At 43.1% G+C, this 24,231-nt stretch overlaps 1 protein-coding gene across 2 annotated transcripts in view; it reads right to left on the minus strand.

Moving 5' to 3' along the window:
• Positions 1–24,231, minus strand: part of IFT74 (intraflagellar transport 74) — a 206,541-nt gene that overhangs the window by 107,766 nt on the left and 74,544 nt on the right. For both annotated transcript variants that reach the window (XM_069765381.1, XM_069765391.1), the window contains exon 10: positions 20,372–20,434. In XM_069765381.1, the coding sequence (XP_069621482.1) occupies positions 20,372–20,434 (63 nt within the window). The remainder of the gene's footprint in view (positions 1–20,371; positions 20,435–24,231) is intronic.

A 24,231-nucleotide genomic window follows, 5' to 3' on the forward strand; every position in this document is an offset into this window, starting at 1 on the left:
AAATCTCCAAGTGACGCGATTCAGATGGATCCATTCACTATAGTGAGGCAGCAGAGTTACTCTGGACTACGTCTGGCCTCTGTTTAGCGGTTTCCTTCTTTTCAGAAGTGCACAAAACTGTGGTTGACCGCCGGATCACAGGTCAGATGGCGTCCACAGTGCCTCCATCTGCCTCATTATAGGGAATCTTCCGCCAGAGGTGCCATCTGATTTACATTTTTTTTTTTTTTTTTTTACACGGAACCCCCTGTGAAAGCGCTCAGCGCAGGATAAATGTGCACCTCGAGCCATACTGCGATCTTTGGGAGGCAGGTGAAAAATTGGTTTTATTTATTTATTACACTGTTCCTCGTGTAAGTGATTAGGCAACTTTATTCTTCAGGTAGGTGCGATTACAGCAATACCAGATTTATATCTGGCTTTCATGTTTGGCAGCTGTCACACACTAAAAGACCGTTTTAATGGCAAAAAATAGTTTTTGCATCACTATATTTTCAGAGCTATCATTTTTACATACCGTAAGCATTTTGGCCTACAGACTCATGTGAGGGCTTGTGTTTTGTGGGACGAGCTGAAGTCTTTATTGGTACTATTTTCGGGAACATGAAATTTTTTGATCGCTTTCTATTCCGATTTCTGGGAGGCAGAATGAAAGAAAAGCAGCAATTCAGGAATTGCTTTGTGTTTTTCATATATCTTTCCGCGCATGGTAAAATTGGAAAGACCGCGTTATTCTTCGGATCAGTACAATTTTACAGCGATACCCAATTTATATAGTTTTTTTTTTACATTTTTTGGAGCTTTTACACAATAAAAACCTATTCAGGAATTTCTATTGGGAGAGGTGGGGGGGATGGGGGTCAGAGTTTATGCCGTTCAATGTGTGTGGTAAAATAGATAATTCAGTTTTATCCTTCGGGTCAGTACAATTACAGCAATACCTCATTTATATCTTTTTATGATTTGGTGCGTTTATACAATAAAAACTATTTTACAGAAAAAATAATTATTTTTGCATATCTTTATTCTGAGAGCTATAATTTTTTTATTTTTCCACTGATAGTGCTATATGGCGGCTTGTTTTTGGCAGGACAAGAAGATGTTTACAGCTGTACCATGTTTATTTATATCCGTCTTTTTGATCGCGTGTTATTCCACCTTGTGTTCGCCAGTATGATGATAAAGCATTGTTTTTTTGCCTTGTTTTTTATTTTATTTTTTTAGTGGTGTTCACTAAATGGGTTAACTAGTGACCCACTAGTAGTGAGACAGTTTTATAGGCCGGGTCGTTGCTGGTTGCGATACCAAATATCTGGACTTTTACTGTTTATGTTTTTTTTCACTCAAATATTTATTTAGAGATACAATATTTTTTGATTTTTATTATTACTTTTGTAAAAAATATTATTCAATTTTTTTTTTTACTTTTTTCTAATTTTTTTTTTTTACTTAGTCATATAAGACAATCATTTTTTGCAGGCTGATCGCTTCTGCAGCATGAAGATGCTGCAGCATCCCCTTGCTGTAGAAACTGTCAGCTCTGCACTGACAGAGAGACTTGCTGATCATGCACTGGTCATGATCTGCTAGCAAGTTTCCTAGGTCTGGTGACCCGTATGTCGACATCGTGTCACCATGGCAACGATCGGGACCCCACATCACGCCCCGGGTTCTCCGATCCAAAGGCAGAGGGGCTGTCAGCTCTCTGCCTGCACCTGGAATGCTGTGATCGTGTTTGATCGCAGAATGTCTGGGGTTAAAGTGCCGGGAGCTGTCAACTCCCCCTCCCCCCTCACCGTGTGCGTGGGCGATCGCGTGGAAGTAGTAATCCGTTCCTGGTCGAATACAATTCTGGCAAAATTAAGGGACCACTGAACAGTTTAATAAAAATCAGCTTCTCTACATGTCTGACAGCCATTCCAGTGTCAGTTGAATTCCAACCAGAGTACACTTCATTCTACTTAATGTGCTTCTGATTAGGCGATCACCTGAACCAAATCTTTAACGAACGAAAGTATAAAAAACACTGCTGTGGTGTTCACAATCCTCTTGCAATAGGACAAGCTGGATGGCAAAACAAGTGCTAGTAACATCCCAAAAATAAGAGGAATGAAAAAATAACTTTTAACCATGCCAAAGGAGTTGAAAAGAAAAGTCTTGAGTGAAGAAAAGAAGGGCTCAATTCTGGTTTTACTAGCAGAGGGACACAGTGAGCGTCATGTTGCCTCCATCCTTAAAGTTTCTAAGACGGCAGTCCATTACAACAAAGTCAAGCAGCAGACATTGGGGACAACAAAGCTACAGCCCGGCAGAGGGCGAAAACGGCTCTCCACTGACCGGGATGACAGTCATCTGATTGGAATACACAAAAAGAGAAACAGACAAGGTCCTAAGAAAGGGGATCACCACAACAAGGATATGGCAAAAAAATATATACACAGCTTTATTGAAATATATATACAAACAAGGGTAACAAACACATAGACATATAAAAACACTTAAAAAGCATACAAATGCTATACACAACAGCCCCTAATACGGCCGTACCCCACATAGGACTCGAGTCATATACACATAATGTAATAACCTAGAACCAAATTGCTCATAGAATGAAAGAAATAGGCCAAGCTACCTAGGCACTCCCCTGGGTACTACAAATGGAAACAGACCACTGATAGTGTGAATGCAAAATAGCAAAAGTATAAAGCCCACATAGACATACAAATCCCTGCACTACAAGTGGTAGATAAGGGACACATATATACAAACCTGCCTAGCATGTAGAGTCGACAGGTGTGTACAAAACGGTACATAAATGTCAAGCAGCAAAAAGTATCAGCATAGTGCCTCAATAGCATGTGACCAACAATCTAACATGCCACTATACAGAAAAATAGCACCAAGATAGTATAAGCTGTAGAGATAGCATATTACCCAGGGCACATAATGCCCAAGCCTATAGCGCCTGGAAAAAGAGTCCTAATGTGGGCTACAAGGAGACCCAACGCGTATCGCCACCACACCGGGCAGCTTCGTCAGGGGTAATCTAAAGACCAAGTGCTTGCCCCTTATATAACAAATAAATGAATAGCATTACCATAATCAGCTGTGCTGCTGCTAGATCGGCCGCATGGAGTAGTATGAGTCACACCATCATGGGGAATCTCCCCCTTCTGAGCATGCTCCGGCATCGAACGCTGATTGGTATGTAAATACAGTTGCTGGGGAGACAAGGAAAGCTTCCAGAGTTTAACCCTTCGGTATGAGGAAGCCACTACATGCACCACGCTGCAATGTCATCCATAGCTGCAGCAAATGCAGGCGCCGGCTGGCACATACCGATCCGATGCCAGTGTCACACATATGCAGCCTGGAGAAATGCTACTCCATGCGGCCGATCTAGCAGCAGCACAGCTGATTATGGTAATGCTATTCATTTATTTGTTATATGAGGGGCAAGCACTTGGTCTTTAGATTACCCCTGACGAAGCTGCCCGGTGTGGTGGCGATACGCGTTGGGTCTCCTTGTAGCCCACATTAGGACTCTTTTTCCAGGCGCTATAGGCTTGGGCATTATGTGCCCTGGGTAATATGCTATCTCTACAGCTTATACTATCTTGGTGCTATTTTTCTGTATAGTGGCATGTTAGATTGTTGGTCACATGCTATTGAGGCACTATGCTGATACTTTTTGCTGCTTGACATTTATGTACCGTTTTGTACACACCTGTCGTCTCTACATGCTAGGCAGGTTTGAATATGTGTGTCCCTTATCTAGCACTTGTAGTGCAGGGATTTGTATGTCTATGTGGGCTTTATACTTTTGCTATTTTGCATTCACACTATCAGTGGTCTGTTTCCATTTGTAGTACCCAGGGGAGTGCCTAGGTAGCTTGGCCTATTTCTTTCACTCTATGAGCAATTTGGTTCTAGGTTATTACATTATGTGTATATGACTCGAGTCCTATGTGGGGTACGGCCGTATTAGGGGCTGTTGTGTATAGCATTTGTATGCTTTTTAAGTGTTTTTATATGTCTATGTGTTTGTTACCCTTGTTTGTATATATATTTCAATAAAGCTGTGTATATATTTTTTTGCCATACCCTTGTTGTGGTGATCCCCTTTCTTAGGACCTTGTCTGTTTCTCTTTTTGTGTATGCTCATATGTCTCAGGTCCTGGTGGTATCCCATGATCCGTGGTGCCCCCTTTCCATTATATGTCATCTGATTGGAATGTCACTCAGCAACCTTCAAAAGGAATAACAAATGGCAGCTGGGGTGAAATGCACGGCAAGAACAGTTCGTAACAGGCTCCTAGAGGCAGGACTCAAGTCATGTAAAGCTATAAAAAAGCCTTTCATCAATGAGAAGCAAAGGAGAGCCAGGCTGAAGTTTGCCAAAGACCATAAGGATTGGACCATAGAGGACTGGAGTAAGGTAATCTTCTGATGAGTCTAGCACCCACTGTGAAATTTGGTGGAGGATCGGTGATCATCTGGGGATGCTTCAGCAAAGCTGGAATTGGGCAGGTTGTTCTTTGCGAAGGACGTATGAATCAAGCAGCATAAAAGGTTATCCTGGAAAAACTGTTGATTCTTCTGCACAGGCAATGTTCCCCAACTCTGAGGACTGTTTTTTCCAGCAGGACAATGCGCCATGCCACACAACTAGGTCAATCAATCAAGGTGTGGATGAAGGACCACCACATCAAATCCCTGTCATGGTCAGCCCAATCTCCAGACCTGAACCCCATTGAAAACTTCTGGAATGTAATCAAGAGGAAAATGGATAGCCACAAGCCATCAAACAATGAACTGCTTACATTTTTGTACCAGGAGTGGCATAAGGTCACCCAAAACAATGTGAAAGACTGGTGGAAAGCATGCCAAGACGCATGAAAGCTGTGATTAAAAAATCATGGTTATTCCACAAAATATTGATTTCTGAACTCTTCCTGAGTTAAAACATTAATACTGTTGTTTCTAAATGATTATGAACTTGTTTTTTTGGGGGGGGATTATTTGAGGTCTGCAAGCAATTCATTTTTTTTGTTATTTTGACCATTACTCATTTTCAGAAAATACAAAATGTATTGCTTGGAACTTCAGAGACATTGTCAATAGTTTATAGAATAAAAGAACAATTTAAATTTTACTCAAAAATATAGCGTATATATTTTGGGGCTGAAAGTCTCCCTCTCGGCTTATACTCAAGTCATACCCAGGGGTCGGCAGGGGAGGGGGAGCGGGGGCTGTCTAATTTACTCACCTGCTCCTGGCCCGGTCCCTGCACTTCCCTGGCTCCCCAGCTTCTTCCTGTACTGAATGGTCACATGGTACCGCTCATTACAGTAATGAATATGCGGCTCCACCTCCCATAGGGGTGGAGCCGCATATTCATTACTGTAATGAGCGGTAACGGTGACCGCTCAGTATAGGATGAAGCTGCGGTGCTGGGGAACCAGGAACTGCACAGCACCAGGAGCAGGTGAGTATAACGGGGAGGGGGAGCGCTGCGCGATATTCACCTGCTTCTTGTTCCAGCGCCGCTTAATCTTCAGCGTCTTCTGCTGTGACGCTCAGGTCAGAGGGCACGGTGACGTGGTTAGTGCGCGCCCTCTGCCTGAACGTCAGTGCAGAAGACGCTGAAGATGGAGCGGCGCCGGAACGAAGTCAGGTGAATATTGAAAGTGCCAGGGGGGCCTGAGCGATGGAGAAGTGAGTATGTGATTTTTTTTTTTTTTTTAATCGCAGCAACAGCAAATGGGGCAAGTGTCTGTATGGAGCATTTTATGGGGCCATAACGTTTGTGCAGCACTATATAGGGCAAGTGTCTGTATGGGGTCATAATCAACATTTGTGCAGCATTGTATGGGGCAAATATCTGTATGGAGCATCTTATGGGGCCATAAAGTTTGTGCAGCACTATATGGGGCAAATATCTTTATGGAGCATCTTATGGGCCATAATCAACATTTGTGCAACATTATATTGGGCAAATGTGTCTATGGAGCATCTTATGGGGCCATTATCAATCTTTATGCAGGATTATATGGGGCATATTTTAATATGGAGCATCTTATGGGGCCATCATAAACTTTATGGGGCATTATATGGGGCTCCTGATTCAATATGGATATTCAAAAACACTTAACCTACTGATGTCTCAATTAATTTTACTTTTATTGGTATCTATTTTTACTTTTGACATTAACCGCTAGCTGCTGCATTTCCCACCCTAGGCTTATACTCGAGTCATTAAGTGTTCCCAGTTTTTTGTGGCAAAATTAGGGGGGGGCTTATACTCGAGTATATACGGTACCTAGAAAGAGAAAAATCAGACAAACTGAAAATTTTACACTGGTCTCTTAATTTTTGGCAGAGCTGTAGGCCCAGAGCACAGGGACAGAATATTAAGTCTGATGACAGAAAGGGCTTAAACTTTCTAGATTTCCTTTAGCTAAATTTCTCTATATGAGGTTTTGTTTTCTGTGTCGTTATTTTTTAAAATGCCATTTTGATAAACACATATGTAACAGTTACAACTGTGTTAACTTTTTATGGATTTAATGGAGAAACAATTAAAGATTACACCATTTATGGATCACCATAAATAATCTTTTAACTGTATTATATGGGTTTCTTCGATCACAACCTTACCAATTTTTTATAAAGGGAACCTGTCAGGAGGATTGTGCTGAGTAACCTACAGACACAGTCAGGTCGGCACCATTATACTGATTAAAATGATACCTTGGTTGATGAAATCCATCCTGTGGTTGTTTAAAGAGAACCTGTCACCAGTTTTGGCCGCTATAAGTAACGCCATTACCTTTCAGGGCTGATATACAGCATTCTATAATGCTGTATATCTGCCCCCACCCGACCTGTAAGAGAAGAAAAACACCTTATTATACTCACCTGCGGGACGGTCTGGTCTGAGGGGTGTCGCTCTTTTTGGTTGGCGCCTTCCATCTTCTTATGCTCGCAACCCTCTGGCTTGCTTCGTGTGGATGACACGTCTCTTTGGCAGAGCGTTCCTGCGCAGGTGCACTTATCTGCCCTTTCCCGGCACCTGCACACTGCAGGACTTTTCTCTCCCTCAACAGGGCAAAGAGAAGTACGCCTGCGCAGGAGCGCTGTGTCAAGGAGACATGTCATCCACACAAAGCAAGCAGGAGGATGGCATCACAAGAAGAAGGGAGACACCGGACCAAGACCTGCGACATCCCTCAGACCGGACCACCCTGCAGGTGAGTATAATAAAAGTTATTTTCCTTCTCTTACATGTCAGGTTGAGAGCAGATATACAGTATTATTGAATGCTGTATATCAGCCCTGAAAGGTGATGGCTGTATCTCTTATAGACCAAAACTGGTGACAGGTTCCCTTTAATCTTCATTTGCAGTTTTCAGTTAATGAGAATCTCGTGCTTCAGGCCAGATCCGATAGAGGTTACTGAGCAGGCGCCGCCATCTTGGTGGAGACATTTTTTTTTTCCCTCTAGCAAAATGGCGCCTACGCAGTAGCATCTGTCAGATCACCGATAGATGCTACTGTGCAGGCACAGCTGGCATCATTTTGAGAAATAATTTTTGTTTCTGAATAAATTTAGGGATGCGATCATGGTACAGCGTAGGCACCTGTCTGCTGAATGTGAATTTTTATTATTTTTTTTAAAAACCATATCCACATTCACTAAGTAAAATAGGGGGCAAGTCAGTGAAGGATCATTGACCTGTCATAAGCCATACAGATGAATATGTAAGCAAGGAAAAGTCCTGCCCCGAAGCACAAGAATCTCATTAACTGAAAACTATCAACGATCTCCCTGCTCTGCGCCCTACCACTGTGCGGCCCCTTAGGAGTCGGTGGGGGGCCCTGTGGTAGCAGGGCCCCTCCTGTCAGCGCAGGGTCAGCTGTATCGGCTACATGCATTACACTATACAGGCCCATGTGGAATGCATTATACTATACAGGCCCATGTGGAATGCATTATACTATACAGGCCCATGTGGAATGCATTATACTATACAGGCCTATGGGGAATGCATTATACTATACAGCCCTATGGGGAGTGCATTATACTATACAGGCCCATGTGGAATGCATTATACTATACAGGCCCATGTGGAATGCATTATACTATACAGGCCCATGTGGAATGCATTACACTATACAGGCCCATGTGGAATGCATTATACTATACAGGCCTATGGGGAATGCATTATACTATACAGCCCTATGGGGAGTGCATTATACTATACAGGCCCATGTGGAATGCATTATACTATACAGGCCCATGTGGAATGCATTATACTATACAGGCCCATGTGGAATGCATTATACTATACAGGCCTATGGGGAATGCATTATACTATACAGGCCCATGTGGAATGCATTATACTATACAGGCCTATGGGGAGTGCATTATACTATACAGGCCTATGGGGAGTGCATTATACTATACAGCCCTATGGGGAGTGCATTATACTATACAGGCCCATGTGGAATGCATTATACTATACAGGCCCATGTGGAATGCATTATACTATACAGGCCCATGTGGAATGCATTATACTATACAGGCCCATGTGGAATGCATTATACTATACAGGCCTATGGGGAGTGCATTATACTATACAGGCCCATGTGGAATGCATTATACTATACAGGCCTATGGGGAGTGCATTATACTATACAGGCCTATGGGGAGTGCATTATACTATACAGGCCTATGGGGAGTGCATTATACTATACAGGCCCATGTGGAATGCATTATACTATACAGGCCTATGGGGAGTGCATTATACTATACAGGCCTATGGGGAGTGCATTATACTATACAGGCCCATGTGGAATGCATTATACTATACAGGCCTATGGGGAGTGCATTATACTATACAGGCCTATGGGGAGTGCATTATACTATACAGGCCCATGTGGAATGCATTATACTATACAGGCCTATGGGGAGTGCATTATACTATACAGGCCTATGGGGAATGCATTATACTATATTGAGGACTATTTGGCACATTATACTATATGCAGGCTATCTAGTGGACCATCATACAGTGTAGGGATTACAGTGAAGGGGCCATCACACAGTGTTGGGGCCATCAAGCAGTTTGGGGGCTACTAAGGGATCAATATACTGTGTGGGGGTACATTACTGTGAGGAGGCATCATGCTATGTATAAGAGAGCATCATGCTGTGTATAGGGGAGCTGTACGGGGGGGGAAACTTGGGACAAAATATGGGCATTGTTTTCTAGGACACTTGCACCTGGCATTACTATATTATAGAGGGGTGCTTTAGAATTCAGAGGGCACAGAGAACCACACAGCAGGTGCAGTGATAGGGACACATATGGCAGAAGCGGCTCAGTATTGGGGTATCAGTAGGATGAGGGATGAGGGGTTTGTGCAGGTTAGGAATAGATGATGGTGACGTGCTGAAAATAAGAAGTGAAATGTGTATATGTTGTATTCTCTGCAGACGAGTCCTGGCTGGAAGAAGTTGTGTCGGTCTAGGCCAGATGGAAAAGATGGGAAAAGTGAACAACTCCATCAGAAAGAACGTCAGCGGTAAGTCACCATCTGTAACTGTGCTCTGATCTGTTATATGTTCTGCAGGGCTGGTATCTACCACTGACCATATGGCGGTAATATCCATGTTGGTCTTTATATAGAGATTATCTTCAGTAACAGAGCGGTCATCTGCTGAGGTTCTCCTCCACTATTGGGGCGCGTCACCCAGTTGTAATCAAGGTTACCTGGTTAGGGGTCCACTCAGAAGCTTCGCCCCCTGAACCAAAACCCTATCTACGCCTCTGGCTTTGGGTAACATATATTGGAAAACCCCCAAAAGTGATGGTGGCTCAGTGGCTAGCACTGTTGCTTTGCTTTTCAGCACTGGGGTCAAATCCCACCAAGAAGAAAATCTGCAATGAGTTCTCCCCTGTATTCGAGTGGCTTTCCTTCAGCTACTCCGGTTTCTTTCCACACACCAAAGACATACTGATAGGGGATTTATATTGTGAGCCCCAATGGGGACATCGATAATGATATCTGTAAAGTGCTGTGGAATTAATGGCGCTGTATAAGTGAGTAAAATCAATCAATCAATCAAAAACAGCACCCGACAGCATAATCAAAACTGCTGACAAATAGTTTATTAAAGTCTGTGAATAGGAAAGAATTCACCTCCGCACTGCTGCTGTTAGCTAGCCCCAATGCATGCAACACCTTAAACCACACTTATAGGTGCTATGGCTGACAATATCCTTTATGCTACCGACGGGGTGCTGCATCCAACAAATACATACATAGTCCATAGAAGAAAAAAATAAATAAAATAAATAAAAAAATTGGAGCGCACTTACCCAGGTAAAATGGTCACCACTTTATTAGGACTTGCTACAAAAAACTAAAGCTTTAGGACCCGTTGAAGTGCCTTGCCGCACGAAACGGCCGTCGTCCGTATTTTGTCCACCCCCCTCCCTGCTTTCTGTTTTTTGTATCAAGTCCTAATAAAGTGGTGACCATTTTACCTGGGTAAGTGCGCTCCAAATAGTTTATTAACCTTTTCAGGAATTACCGCCAAGTGGAAAGACAAAAATGTAATGCACTGAGCGGTGACTGAAGCCGCGCCGGCCCACCCCCATAAGGCTATGTGTACACACGTTGATGATTTTGATGCGTTTCCATAGCATTTTTGGATGCACGAAATTGCATTAAATCCACAGTGTAGTGCACCACCAATGTTAGTCAATGGAAAATTGAGAATTGTTGTGCACATGCTACGGAAAAATATGGGAAGATTTGCAGCGTTTTATTTTCCGTAGCATGTCAATTCGTTTTGCGGATCTGCAGCGTTTCTGCACCCATTGACTACCAGTGAGTCAGGCAAATCTTTTTAAAAAGATCTGCGGGTTTGCTGCGGAGTTGCATGTGAGAAACGCTGAAGATCGGGAGGAGGAAAAGTGTGTGGGCGGAGATTGTGTGGGCGGATACTGTGTGGGTGTCTGTGTGTGTATGCGGGGGTCTGCGGGTGTGTGCGGGTCTGTATGTAGGCTTGTAGTCTGTATGTAGGCTTATGTATGTAGACTACTAGTCCCATCCGGCTATGCCTGCTACAGTGACAGCTAGCCGATGATGGGACAGTAGTAATCCCATCATCCGGCTACTGTGTAAAAAAACAAAATAAAAAAAACACATACACACACACACATACAGTACATACTCATCATACAGCTAATCCCCAACGCCCTCGCTCACCTGTAAAAAATAAAATAATAAAACAGTATACTCCCTGATCCGACGTAATCCATTTAATAAATAGTGTCCCACGATGATCTCCCATGTAGAGCTGTCACATCGGCAGATGTGACCACTCTCCAGGGGCTCCGGTGATACACTGATGGCAGGTATCCTCCCGCAGAGGATCACTCTGCTGTCAGAGGTCACTGGAGTTGATGCTGTCACCGGCAACGCTGTGTGAGAAAATTCTCATGCAGCAGTGCCATAAAGTGAGAACATGAACTCCATTGAACCCTCAGTGATAACAATGCAGGAGCCATTGTATCACTGGAGGCCCTGTAGAGCGGTCACATCTCCTGATGTGATAGCTCTATAGGGGAGATCATCGTGGGACACTTGTTATTAAATGGACTACATCGGACCAGGGAGTATTTGTGTTTATTATTTAATTTTTTTTTGCAGGAGATCGAGGGCATCGCAGGAATTAGGTGTACAATAAAGATGGGGAAAATGTGTTTAGTGTTTTATTTCATTAAAATACTTTATTCTAGCTGTGTGTGGAGCTGTGTCCATAGCCTTTATTGGCTATTAATTATAGGGGGACCCCATGTCGTTATTGGAGGTGTCTTCCTGTTTTAATAGCCAGTAAAGGCTAATTATACAGCTGTGGGCTGACATTCATAGCCTTGGAAGATCCATGGGTATTAACACCTTCCTAGTCTATAAACATCGGCCCCCAGTCGCTGGCTTTCCCTCTCTGCCGCAGAAAATTGCGCAGGAGCCCACGCCATTTTTTTTCTATTTTTTTTAAAATTAAACAGATATTGCGTTTAAGGCCGGGGTCACACTTGCGAGAAACTCGCACCTCAATACCCGACACTGCCGCCGGCACTCGGGACCGGAGTGTGTAGCTGCATGTATTTCTATGTAACCGAATGCTCCGGTCCCAAGTGCCAGCGGCAGTGCCAGGTATTGAAGTGCGAGACTCATGCGACTTTCTCGCAAATGTGACCCCAGCATAATGCAGATTTTGTGTGTGTGTGTGTGTGTGTGTGTGTGTGTGTCTTTAACTCTTTATGTACCATTTTATTATGTTTATTACTAAACATCAGGCTTGGTATTATATATCTATCTATAGATATATCTATCCATAGATATATCTATCCATCTATCTTATCTTTCTATATATAGATCTATCTATAAATATCTCTAATCTATCTATAGATATATCTAATCTATCTATCTGTGTGTGTAAACATCATTCTTCAATGGAGTATGTAAAAGAAGAGGTTGGACAAGGAAATGACATCACAATTCTATTTTTTTTTTGTTAAATAATACTGTAGATCTATATTTAGCCTACAAAAACGCATATAAATCCGCACCAAAAAATAAAAATGCATGAAAATCCGCATCAAATCCGAGCGGATTTTTTCCTGTGTTTTCTGAAAAGAGATGAAGAATCTGTGCAGAAAATTCCACAGGGAAATCTTCAAAGTGTGCACATACCCAAACTGAAAGCCTGAGCCTTCTGGAAGAAATAAGGTTCAGACTGCGGAGTTCTCTGTGCCTGCGCTGAGCAGGTTCAGAATGCTATTATCTTGAAGATTAACCCCATATTTGCAGGATAACCGTGTATTTTTACATGACAAGGTCCCTTTAAGTAGATATTTAGAAGTGTAGCCAGCCTTTTCCATGCAAGAGGGTTGCAAATTTGAATCCTGGAATAAACTATGTAAAAAAAATAAATGCCTCGTTATAAATAAAAACACAGAAGCAGGAGATCCATTCCTCTAATGTCCACTTGCACTGCAGCTATGCCACTGATGGTTGAGCTGAACCCGCTGCACATGCATTATGTCCGTGCCTGGTCTAATATGACTATTGAATGTAATGAATTAATATAACCAAGAACTGTGTGTAATATTAATACCTGCCTATGAATAAAAGATTAATGACTATGGTCTTTCAAGAACAACATATAATTGTATAATATTAGTGTCACGGGGCTACCGCAACAGAGAGGTTCCAGAGAACCGCAGCGCTCTGGGCCTCGTTCACACACAGTGAACAGAAGCTCTTCTCCTGTATTTTGACCGGGCTGCTTTGTGCCAGCAGTGCAGGAGTTAACCTTATTTGCTAAGTTGCTGTGAGCTGGGTCTCTCAGCTGAAGGTGATTTTGTAATCTCCTCCTCTATATAGACCCAGTCCTGACTACAGCTATTGTCAGTGATCAGTTCTGCTTCCTGGCTTGGAGGTTGAAGGAGAGTGATATTTGGAGCTTGGAGGTTTATTACAGAGATTGGTGTCTGCGGTTTTGGTTGCATGTTAAACCTGTTTTCCTTACTAGTTTTCTCCTTCTCTTCCCTTCTATGTGTACCCTCTGTGGTTGTGTGAGTATTTGGTGAGTTTGAGACTTTTAGTTACCTTGTCTGTATACCCTGTTTATTGTTGTGTTTATACACTGGTGCAGTCCTCCTACCTGGGGGGGAGAGGGGGCCACTTATAGGGCCTGCACAGGAGACAGGGATACGCTGGCGGCTCGGGCATCCTAACCATCATAGGTACCCCCGAGATAAGGGAAAGCCAGGGCCCCATTAAAGTGGTAGGGACAGGTGCAGGTCCCAGTATGCCGTCCTGCCCCTTTAACGCCACTTATGGCGTGACAATTAGTATAAGGAACAGCAATAAAAGATAAGGTACAATGCTAGAACAATCTCTATGCATTGCATATGTACATGATGATATTACAAGCCTGCGTCATCCATGCAGTTAGGGATTGCAAGAAGCTAAAAGTGAAAGCCTGCTCTGTATTGATTGCACCTGCCGGGTTACTGGGGAAAACATACCATCTTCTTCCGTGCAGCAAGAATATTACAAGTTTTCACTTTTAAAAATAAACTGTCACGTTGTCACGGCAGCGGGCGGTCATGTAACTGTAAGTATGCAATTTGTATACTTCTGGTCACATTCTGTCTAAACTTGTCTGGGCATGCTCAATACACTTGCACTGATTGTGGCCATGCATGTCTAGTCGGCATGTGGCATGTATGCAAAATCACATACTGTGCGGTCACACTCCTAACGTTCTGGGGAATCCTCGAAGCTTTGTGTACAGAATGTGAGGATTTACAAATCTGCAGTCACATTGAGTGACTGCAGACTCGTAGCCTAAGGCCAGACAACCCCTTTAAGATGTGAGCACAATACTCACTGGGCGTTACATAGATTTCAGATCAGGAGAGAGTGTGTCGAGTGGCACGTTAACACCCTGCACAATAAAGGCTTAGGAGTTCAGTGTGACGGCTACCTCTGTATGCATGCCCGTACAGAAAGGCTGCCAATAACTGAGTCACCCAACCTGTTGAACCGAGTTGAGAAATAGCAGAGATATACATTCTAAATAGTGACTTACACTAAAAGTATGCAATACCATAGTATAATCTACATTTTAATTACGGTACATAGCTGTGAAAAGTACATGTGCCTATTTGTGTTATAAAGAGTAAATGTTAACATTTTCAAGAGCTATTTTCTGAGTGTGCATACTAATAATTAAAAAATTATTAAAATGTATCTATTATATAAAGCAATTACAGTAACTGCAATTAAATGTTCACAGGAAAGGAGATACATTTTTCGAAAAAACATCTAAACCTTATGTTTTATCTTCAAAATCTAATATATTTAAGCACATTCTATAAGAGTAATAAATGTGTTGGTGAATATAAGCAAATAGAAAAAGTTTTAAGTACGGTAAATGTCCACAGCAGGAAAGCAGCTGGAAAAGTCCTGGACAGGAGGTATGTGTCACCAAGGTGGCTAGCCTCGGTGATATAAATCCTGGAAATGAAAGGTTCTACCAACAGTAGGTTGATGACAAGTTCTTAACGGTACCGGATTTTTGGTCTGGGTTTTAGGAACGACCAGAAGAGTTTGGATGGAAATGGACGCTCCCATAGCTTCAGTCTGGGCTTTCCAGGTCCTATTTAAGGCAGCAAAGTTATCTCTGAGCTGTCTGTGTGTGGGAGAGGAAAACCCTCTAGTGTTGGACAGACTCGGCCACTGTCAGGAAGACCTGGACCTTGATTTAATATGGGTGAGCCTGCATTGCAGCACATTGACCACCAATGTATGGACTGTTTAATTTTTGTTTACCTTTGTGCCGTAGGAGGCTGTTTTCTTGTTTTGAGTTCTGTAGAGGTTTATGGAAACCATAAACCTCGCCTTGTTGGACCAGAGACATTTCCTGTGTATGCTAGCGGCTGCCCAAAGAGCATGTACCACCACCTCTAAACACCATTTTTTCTACACAAATCTAATATTCTGTGCTAATAACTTTCTTAATATGACCTTAAAGAAGTTATGTGTGTTTTTTTCTGATCTGATCCAGAATTCCAAATTCTGTACATAGACAGTTAAAATAAATCTTATGATGCCTTATGAGAGAGCCTAGGAGCTTATAGCATACTGTTTTATGGCACTGGAAGTAGAGAACAAGTGAGTGAGCAGAGACCAGCCCTGCCTACGCAAGTACCGTCACTTGCAGGAGTGGTGCTGGTCTCTGCTCGCTGTTTAATTTCCTTACAATGAACACTGACTATGCGCTGTCTTGCCAGCTCGTCACTTCTCATTAGACCCAGTGAGGGAGCGGATAGTGCACAGTGACCTATTGAGCATATGTCGGAATTGACAACTGATGCATGCTCAGTACTGTCACTGAGGACACTTTGTTTAGAATAGGGCAGAGGCTTTGGCAGTGTAAGGGTACCGTCACACAGTGCCATTTCGATCGCTACGACGGTACGATTCGTGACGTTCCAGCGATATCCATACGATATCGCTGTGTCTGACACGCAGCAGCGATCAGGGATCCTGCTGAGAATCGTACGTCGTAGCAGATCGTTTGGAACTTTCTTTCGTCGCTGGATCTCCCACTGTCATCGCTAGATCGGTGTGTGTGACACCGATCTAGCGATGCGTTCGCTTGTAACCAGGGTAAACATCGGGTTACTAAGCGCAGGGCCGCGCTTAGTAACCCGATGTTTACCCTGGTTACCAGCGTAAATGTAAAAAACAAACAAACAGTACATACTTACATTCCGGTGTCCGTCAGGTCCCTTGCCGTCTGCTCCCCGCACTCACTGACTGCCGGCCGTAAAGTGAAAGCAGAGCACAGCGGTGACGTCACCGCTGTGCTGTGCTTTCACTTTACGGCCGGCAGTCAGTGAGTGCGGGAAGCAGACGGCAAGGGACAGACACCAGAATGTAAGTATGTGCTGTTTGTTTTTTTTTACGCTGGTAACCAGGGTAAACATCGGGTTACTAAGCGCGGCCCTGCGCTTAGTAACCCGATGTTTACCCTGGTTACCCGGGGACCTCGGCATCGTTGGTCGCTGGAGAGCTGTCTGTGTGACAGCTCCCCAGCGACCACACTACGATTTACCTACGATCACGGCCAGGTCGTATCGCTGGTCGTGATCGTAGGTAAATCGTATAGTGTGACGGTACCCTAAGGCAGCGGCTTTCATGACAGTACAGTAATGAGGCAGTGACCCAAAATAGTTCAACTCAAATATGTTTATTTTGGCAAGTTACGAAAATACACTCAATAGCCTCCGGCTCGCAGCCGTATTAATCAGTTGCCCTGAGCAACTACACCACCATGTAACTTGTGGCTGCGGCCAAGGCTTTGCTCTCTCTGGCTGTGGCTCGTATTCAGTCTCACACAGAACTGACTTACACAGAGCTCCTGCTCTGATGCTTGCAAAAACCCAATACTTACACACCAAACCTTTAACTGAAAGTTTAAATGTGAATCATGGACATGGGTCACTCCCAAGACCCAAAGTGGAGGGAGAGGTCCGCCCCACCACCATCCTACAGATCTCCGAAAATAAAAGCCCATACCAGGTTTTCCTATATCTGACTTGGTCAAATAGTTTTACCAATTCCACACTCTTATTAACATAGTAACATAGTTATTAAGGTTGAAGGAAGACGTTAAGTCCATCTAGTTCAACCCATAGCCTAACCTAACATGCCCTAACATGTTGATCCAGAGGAAGGCAAAAAAAACCCATGTGGCAAATAGTAAGCTCAACTTTGGGGGAAAAAATTCCTTCCCGACTGCACATGCGGCAATCAGACTAGTTCCCTGGATCAACACCCTAACATGGAATCTAGAACATATAACATGTAACATTATACTTTTCTAGAAATGTATCCAGTCCCCTCTAAAATTTTAGTAATGAATCAATCATTACAACATCATACGGCAGAGAGTTCCATAGTCTCATTGCTCTTACAGTAAAGAATCCGCGTCTGTTATTATGCTTAAACCTTCTTTCCTCAGATGTAGAGGATGCCCCCTTGTCCCTGTCTCAGGTCTACGATTAAAAAGGCCATCAGAAAGGTCTTTGTACTGTCCCCTCATATATTTATACATTAAAATAAGATCACCCCTTAGCCTTCGTTTTTCCAAACTAAATAGCCCCAAGTGTAATAACCTATCTTAGTATTGCAGACCCCCCAGTCCTCTAATAACCTTGGTCGCTCTTCTCTGCACCCGCTCCAGTTCAGCTATGTCTTTCTTATACACCGGAGACCAGAACTGTGCACAGTATTCTAAGTGTGGTCAAACTAGTGACTTGTATAGAGGTAAAATTATGTTCTCCTCATGAGCAACTATGCCTCTTTTAATGCATCCCATTATTTTATTTGCCTTTGTAGCAGCTGCCTGACACTGGCCACTAAATGTGAGTTTGTCATCCACCCATACACCCAGGTCTTTTTCATTGACGATTTTGCCCAGAGTTTTCGAATTAATCACATAGTTATACATCTTATTACTTCTACCCAAGTGTATGACCTTACATTTATCCCCATTAAAGCTCATTTGCCATTTATCAGCCCAAGCTTCTAGTTCACATAAATCATCCTGTAATATTAAATTGTCCTCCTCTGTATTGATTACCCTGCAGAGTTTAGTGTCATCTGCAAATATTGAAATTCCACTCTGTATGCCCCTACAAGGTCATTGATAAATATGTTAAAAAAAAAGAGGGCCCAATACTGACCCCTGTGGTACCCCACTGCTAACTGCGACCCAGTCCGAGTGTGCTCCATTAATAAACACCCTTTGTTTCCTATCCCCGAGCCAGCTCTTAACCCACTTACACATATTTTCCCCTATCCTCATTATTCTCATTTTATGTATCAACCTTTTGTGTGGCACCGTATCAAAAGCTTTTGAAAAGTCCATACACACTACATCCACTGGGTTCCCTTGGTCCAGTCCGGAACTTAACTCTTCATAAAAATTGATCAGATTAGTCTGACAGGAACGGTCCCTAGTAAACCCATGTTGGTATTCGGTCATGATGTTATTCCTCCTCAGATACTCCAGTATAGCATCCCTTAGAATGCCCTCCAGGATTTTACCCACAGTAGAGGTTAAGCTTACTGGCCGATAATTTCCAAGTTCAGGTTTTGTCCCCTTTTTGAATATTGGCACCACATTTGCTATACGCCAGTCCTGTGGTACAGACCCTGTTATTATGGAGTCTTTAAAGATAATGGTCTATCAATGACTGTACTTAATTCCTGCAGTACTGGGGGGTGTAACCACCGCTGTGGCTGTAACTACAATTCACTCCAGCGGGTTTAGTATGCTTCTATGGGCGTCCTGGGGGACACGTAACAACCCTCGTATATGATCCCCCTCACTGCTTCACAGCGGTGAACGCAGCCTCTGCCCACTGATAAACACTCGATTGAGTATCACAACATGCTATGGGGATTCTCAAATGAAGAATAATCAAGCACGACAAAGTAAAAAAAAAAAAATAAACCAGTAGTGAGGGAACGAAAGGGAATTTTTAATTAAGGTACACTAGAAAAGAGATTACATTAGGACATTAAAGTGATAGGCAATTAATATAAAAAATGCTGGTTTCTGACCAACCCTTTAAGGGTAAGGTTCTCTTAGGTGCCTCGTAGGAGGAAAATATTACTACATCATCAGCTGCATTCACGTAAAGTTAAAATCTGTCATTACAGGCTTTATTATTTGAATCACTGGATGTAAAATCATTACATGTCCGGTATAAAAATGAGTATACAGATTTATAAAGTACTAGCTGAAGAGCCTGGCATTGCCCAGGCATAGTAACTAACTGTGGATAGTTATAACAAATAATGATTATATTGCACATAAAAACATTTTGCATCATATATTCAACACTACAGACTTTTCTCCTTTAGACGTTATTTGGTCAGTATTTTTACCTCAGTATTTGTAAGCTAAATATTGGAGTAAAACAATCAGAGGAAAAGTTTATTAGAAACATGTCACCACTTCTGTATTTATCACCCACTCCTGATTTTGGCTTATAAATACGGAGGTAAAATACTGACCAAATACTGAACATGTGAATGTGGCCTTATACACAGCCTCCACCTGCAGCGCCTCACTCTTCTTTATACACAGCCTCATATTGCAGCAGCATCGCGCTTCTCTCATTTTCCCATCACGCCTCTCATTTTGACCTCACACCTGTCATTTTGCAATCACCACACTCCTCTCATTTTCACCACACTCCTCTCATTTTCACCACACTCCTCTCATTTTCACCACACTCCTCTCATTTTCACCACACTCCTCTCATTTTCACCACACTCCTCTCATTTTCACCACACTCCTCTCATTTTCACCACACTCCTCTCATTTTCACCACACGTGCACAGCAGCTTCCTGTTATGAGCACAGCGGTGTAATCCATGAAGCTCCACCCTTTTCCTTGACATCATGCCTCACAGGAGCAACTCCATTCCAGGCACGATGGAGATAGATGTGGCCTGTGCCTGCCGCGCACTGATACTCTGAAGGCAGCGGCCCTGATTGTAGCTTGCAGTGGCTGGGACATCGCAGCCGGTGAGTTTTGCAGGGTGGCTTTTGAGGTGAAAGTGCTTCGGCACATGTGCGCTAACAACGTGGGCGATGTGGACGGGGATTTGCATGGGGAGGGAGTGTGACTATGTGTAGTGGGCATGGCTACACATACATACATACATACAAACACACACATTATATATATAGACTTACAAGTTCCAGAGCTTCTTTCTTCTCATTGAGTGAGTCAAGTTCCTTTTGCTGTATTTCCAACTCCTACAAGTAACAAATATAAGGAAGCCCATGAATATTATTTGTATTATTGTGACATAAGCTAATTAATCAAAATCTTTATTGGCTACATCTCTGCAAGCTGACTGAAAGCCAGTAAAATAAAAGAAAATAACCAAAAAGACATCTTCTGCAAGCAATAGCAGCAACGTAGATAAAAACATTTTTTTCTACTTTTTTTCTTTATTCAGTTGTGGAAATACATGGCACCGCAATTTCTGGTGCTAATTTTCTTATTGTTTAACAGGGCGTTTCAATTTTTTTGGCTCTGGGGACATTAAACCTACTATGATGCTTTCCAATCATAAAAAGGCAGCATCATATGGATGAAAAAGAAGACGCTCACAGTTATGCTCAAAATGGAATGGCTATAGAGAAGTTCAGAAATGTGCCAGCATGGTCACTTGAGCCATCACGCAGTGGCTTTTCAGAGAAAGCATATGTTAAAGAAGTTGTCCACTACAATAATGTTTTTTTTTTTCATAAATCTTGCTATTATGTGCCACTGAAAACATCCACTGTGTTTATTTTAGCAATATTACCTTTTATCATGCTGTAGCAACACATCTTCAGTGCTGGATCCAGCTCTCATGGGGTTAAATCGACAACTTCCTTTCTCCTGAGTTATTGTGCTCTAATACTACAAGTTCCATGATGCATTGCACTGGCCTCTAAGCAGGAACCTACCACACCCACTCCAAAACACACCCAAACCCCTCCCTCCTCTATGTTCAAAAAGATTTGTGATGTCATTTCTGTCCAACTCCTCTTTTACATTGTCCAACCCTCACTCCATTACACATAGATAGATAGATATGCATCTATACATCTATGTCTATTTCCATAGATACAGTATGTCCATATCCATGTTTCTAAACCCCTTCACCTCTGGAGCTTTTTTCGTTTAACGCTCCCCTTCTTTCCAGAGCCATAATGTTTCCGTCAATATGTCCATGTGAGGGCTTATCTTTTGCGGGACAAGTTCTACTTTTGAATGACACCATTGGTTTTACCATGTCGTGTAACAGAAAATGTGAAAAAAATTCAAAGTCCGATGAAATGGCAAAAAAAGTGCAAATCCCACACTTGTTGTTTGCTTGGGTTTTTTGCTAGGTTCACTAAATGCTAAGGCTGTGTGCACATGTTGCGGATTTGATTGCAGATCCGCAGCGTTTTTTGCCGTACGGAATTGCATCAAATCCGCAGTGTAGTGCACAACCAATGTAAGTCTATGGGAGCCGCAGACTTGTTGTGCACATGCTGCGGAAAAAGCCGCACCGAAACACAGCTTTTTTTTTTCCACAGCATGTCACTTCTTTTGTGCGGAACTGCAGCGTTTCTGCATCCTTAGACTTGCATTGAGTCGGGCACATCCGCAGCAAAACCGCAGATGTAAAAAAGATCTGCAGTTTTGCTGCGGATGTGGGTCCGAGAAACGCAGCAGTTCGGGAGGAGGGAAATGTGTGACTGTGTGCGTGTATGTGTGTGCGGGCGGGGTCTGCGGGCCTGTTCGAGTGTGTGCGGGGCTGTGCGGGTGTGTGCCTGGCTGTTCGGATGTGTGCGGGACTGTTTGGGTGTGTGTGCGGGCGGGATCTGCGGGCTGTTCGGATGTGTGCGGCGCTGTGTGGGAGTGTTCAGGTGTGTGCGGGGTCTGTGGGCTGTGCGGGTGTGTGCGGGACTGTTCGGGTGTGTGCGGGACTGTTCGGGTGTGTGCGGGAGGTCTTTTGGGGTGTGTGTTTAGGCATCATCCGATGGGACTACAAGTACGCAGCATCCAATCTGCAGCAAATTCGGATGTAATCCGTACAGTGGACACACATCCTACACTATCCATACATCTATCAATAGATATATCTATCCAGATATATCTATAGATAGATAGATATATGAATAGATAGATGTATGCATCTATAGATCTATCTATATGTAGATCTGTCTATCCATTTCATCTATCATCTATAAGTCTATCTGTGTGAGTGTGGGTTAGACAAATGTAAAAGAGGAGGTTGGACAATAATGACATCACAAATCTTTTTTTTTGTTGAATATTAAATCTTTATTTAGCTTTCAAAAACCGCACCAAAAAAAAAATTAAAAAATGCATCAAAACCGCCCAAAAACTGCACCAAAAACGCTTCAAAACTGCATCAAAAACGCATGAAAACCGCACCAAAAACTGCATCAAAACCGCACCAAAAACTGCATCAAAACCTCCCCAAAAACTGCATAAGAAAAGCATAAAAAAACCTGAATCAAAACCACGCAAAAAAAATTTACCAAACACTGCAGCAAAAACTGTATCAAAACCACACCAAAAATGCACCAAAAACCGCACCAAGAACTGCATCAAAACCGCGCAAAAACCATGAAAAAATACATAAAAAATGCAGCTGCATTTTCTTCAAGGAGATGCAGATTTTGTGCAGTAAATTCTGCACCCAAATCTGCAGCATGTGCACACAGCATAAAACTGACCTGCCATTATGATTCTCCAGGTGATTACGAGTTCATAGACACCAAACATGTCTAGGTTATTTTTTATCTAAGTGGTGAAAAAAAATTCCAAACTTTGCTAAAAAAAATAAAATAATTGCGCCATTTTCCGATACGTGTAGCGTCTATATTTTCTGAGATATCGGGTTGGGTGAGGGCTAATTTTTTGAGTGCCGAGCTGACGTTTTTAATTATACCACTTTTGTGCAGATACGTTCTTTTGATTGCCCGTTATTGCATTTTAATACAATGTCGCGTCGACCAAAATAACTATTTTGGCTTTTGAGTTTTTTTTTCTCGCTACGCCGTTTAGCGATCATGTACGGTAAATTTTTTTGTTGTATTGAAAACAGCTGACATGTTGCAGCTTTGAAGTGGGCTCACCGCTGAAGCCCACCTCAAAGCGGGGGATACTGCCAGCTGACGTACTATTCCGTTAGCTGGCAGAAAGGGGTTAATGAACAATATGTTTCAGTTAAAAAAAAAAAACAACAACAAAAAAAAATGGCGCGCAATTTTCTGCGCCAGAGGGGGAAAGCCGATGGCCGGGGGCCAATATTTGTAGCCTGGGAAGGGGGTAATATTCATAGCCTGGGAAGGGGCCATGGGTATCAGCCTGCAGCTGTCTGCCTTTACTGGCTATTAAAATAGGGGGACCACCCCAAAAAAAATGACGTGGGGTCCCCCTATATTTTATAGCCAGAAAGGCTACACAGACAGCTGCGGGCTGATATTCATAGGCTAGAGAGGGGCCATGGATATTGGCCCCCCCGGCTACAAATACCAGTCCGCAGCCGCCCCAGAAATGGCACATCTTTACTGACTACTGTAACCTCCTGCTCTGTGGCCTCCCCTCTAACACTCTTGCACCCCTCCAATCTATTCTAAACTCTGCTGCCCGACTAATCCACCTGTCCCCCAGCTATTCCCCGGCCTCTCCCCTCTGTCAATCCCTGCACTGGCTCCCCATCACCCAGAGACTCCAGTACAAAAGCCTAACCATGACATACAAAGCCATCCACAACCTGTCTCCTCCATACATCTGCGACCTCGTCTCCCTATACTCTCATGCACGCAACCTCCGATCCTCACAAGATCTCCTTCTCTACTCCCCTATTATCTCCTCTTCCCACAATCGCATACAAGATTTCTCTCGTGCATCCCCCCTACTCTGGAATTCTCTACCACAACATATCAGACTCTCGCCTACCATCGAAACCTTCAAAAAGAACCTGAACACCCACCTCTTCCGACAAGCCTACAACCTGCAGTAACCACCGATCGACCAA

This window comes from Ranitomeya imitator, chromosome 1, assembly GCF_032444005.1.
Source record: "Ranitomeya imitator isolate aRanImi1 chromosome 1, aRanImi1.pri, whole genome shotgun sequence".
Lineage (NCBI taxonomy): Eukaryota > Metazoa > Chordata > Amphibia > Anura > Dendrobatidae > Ranitomeya > Ranitomeya imitator.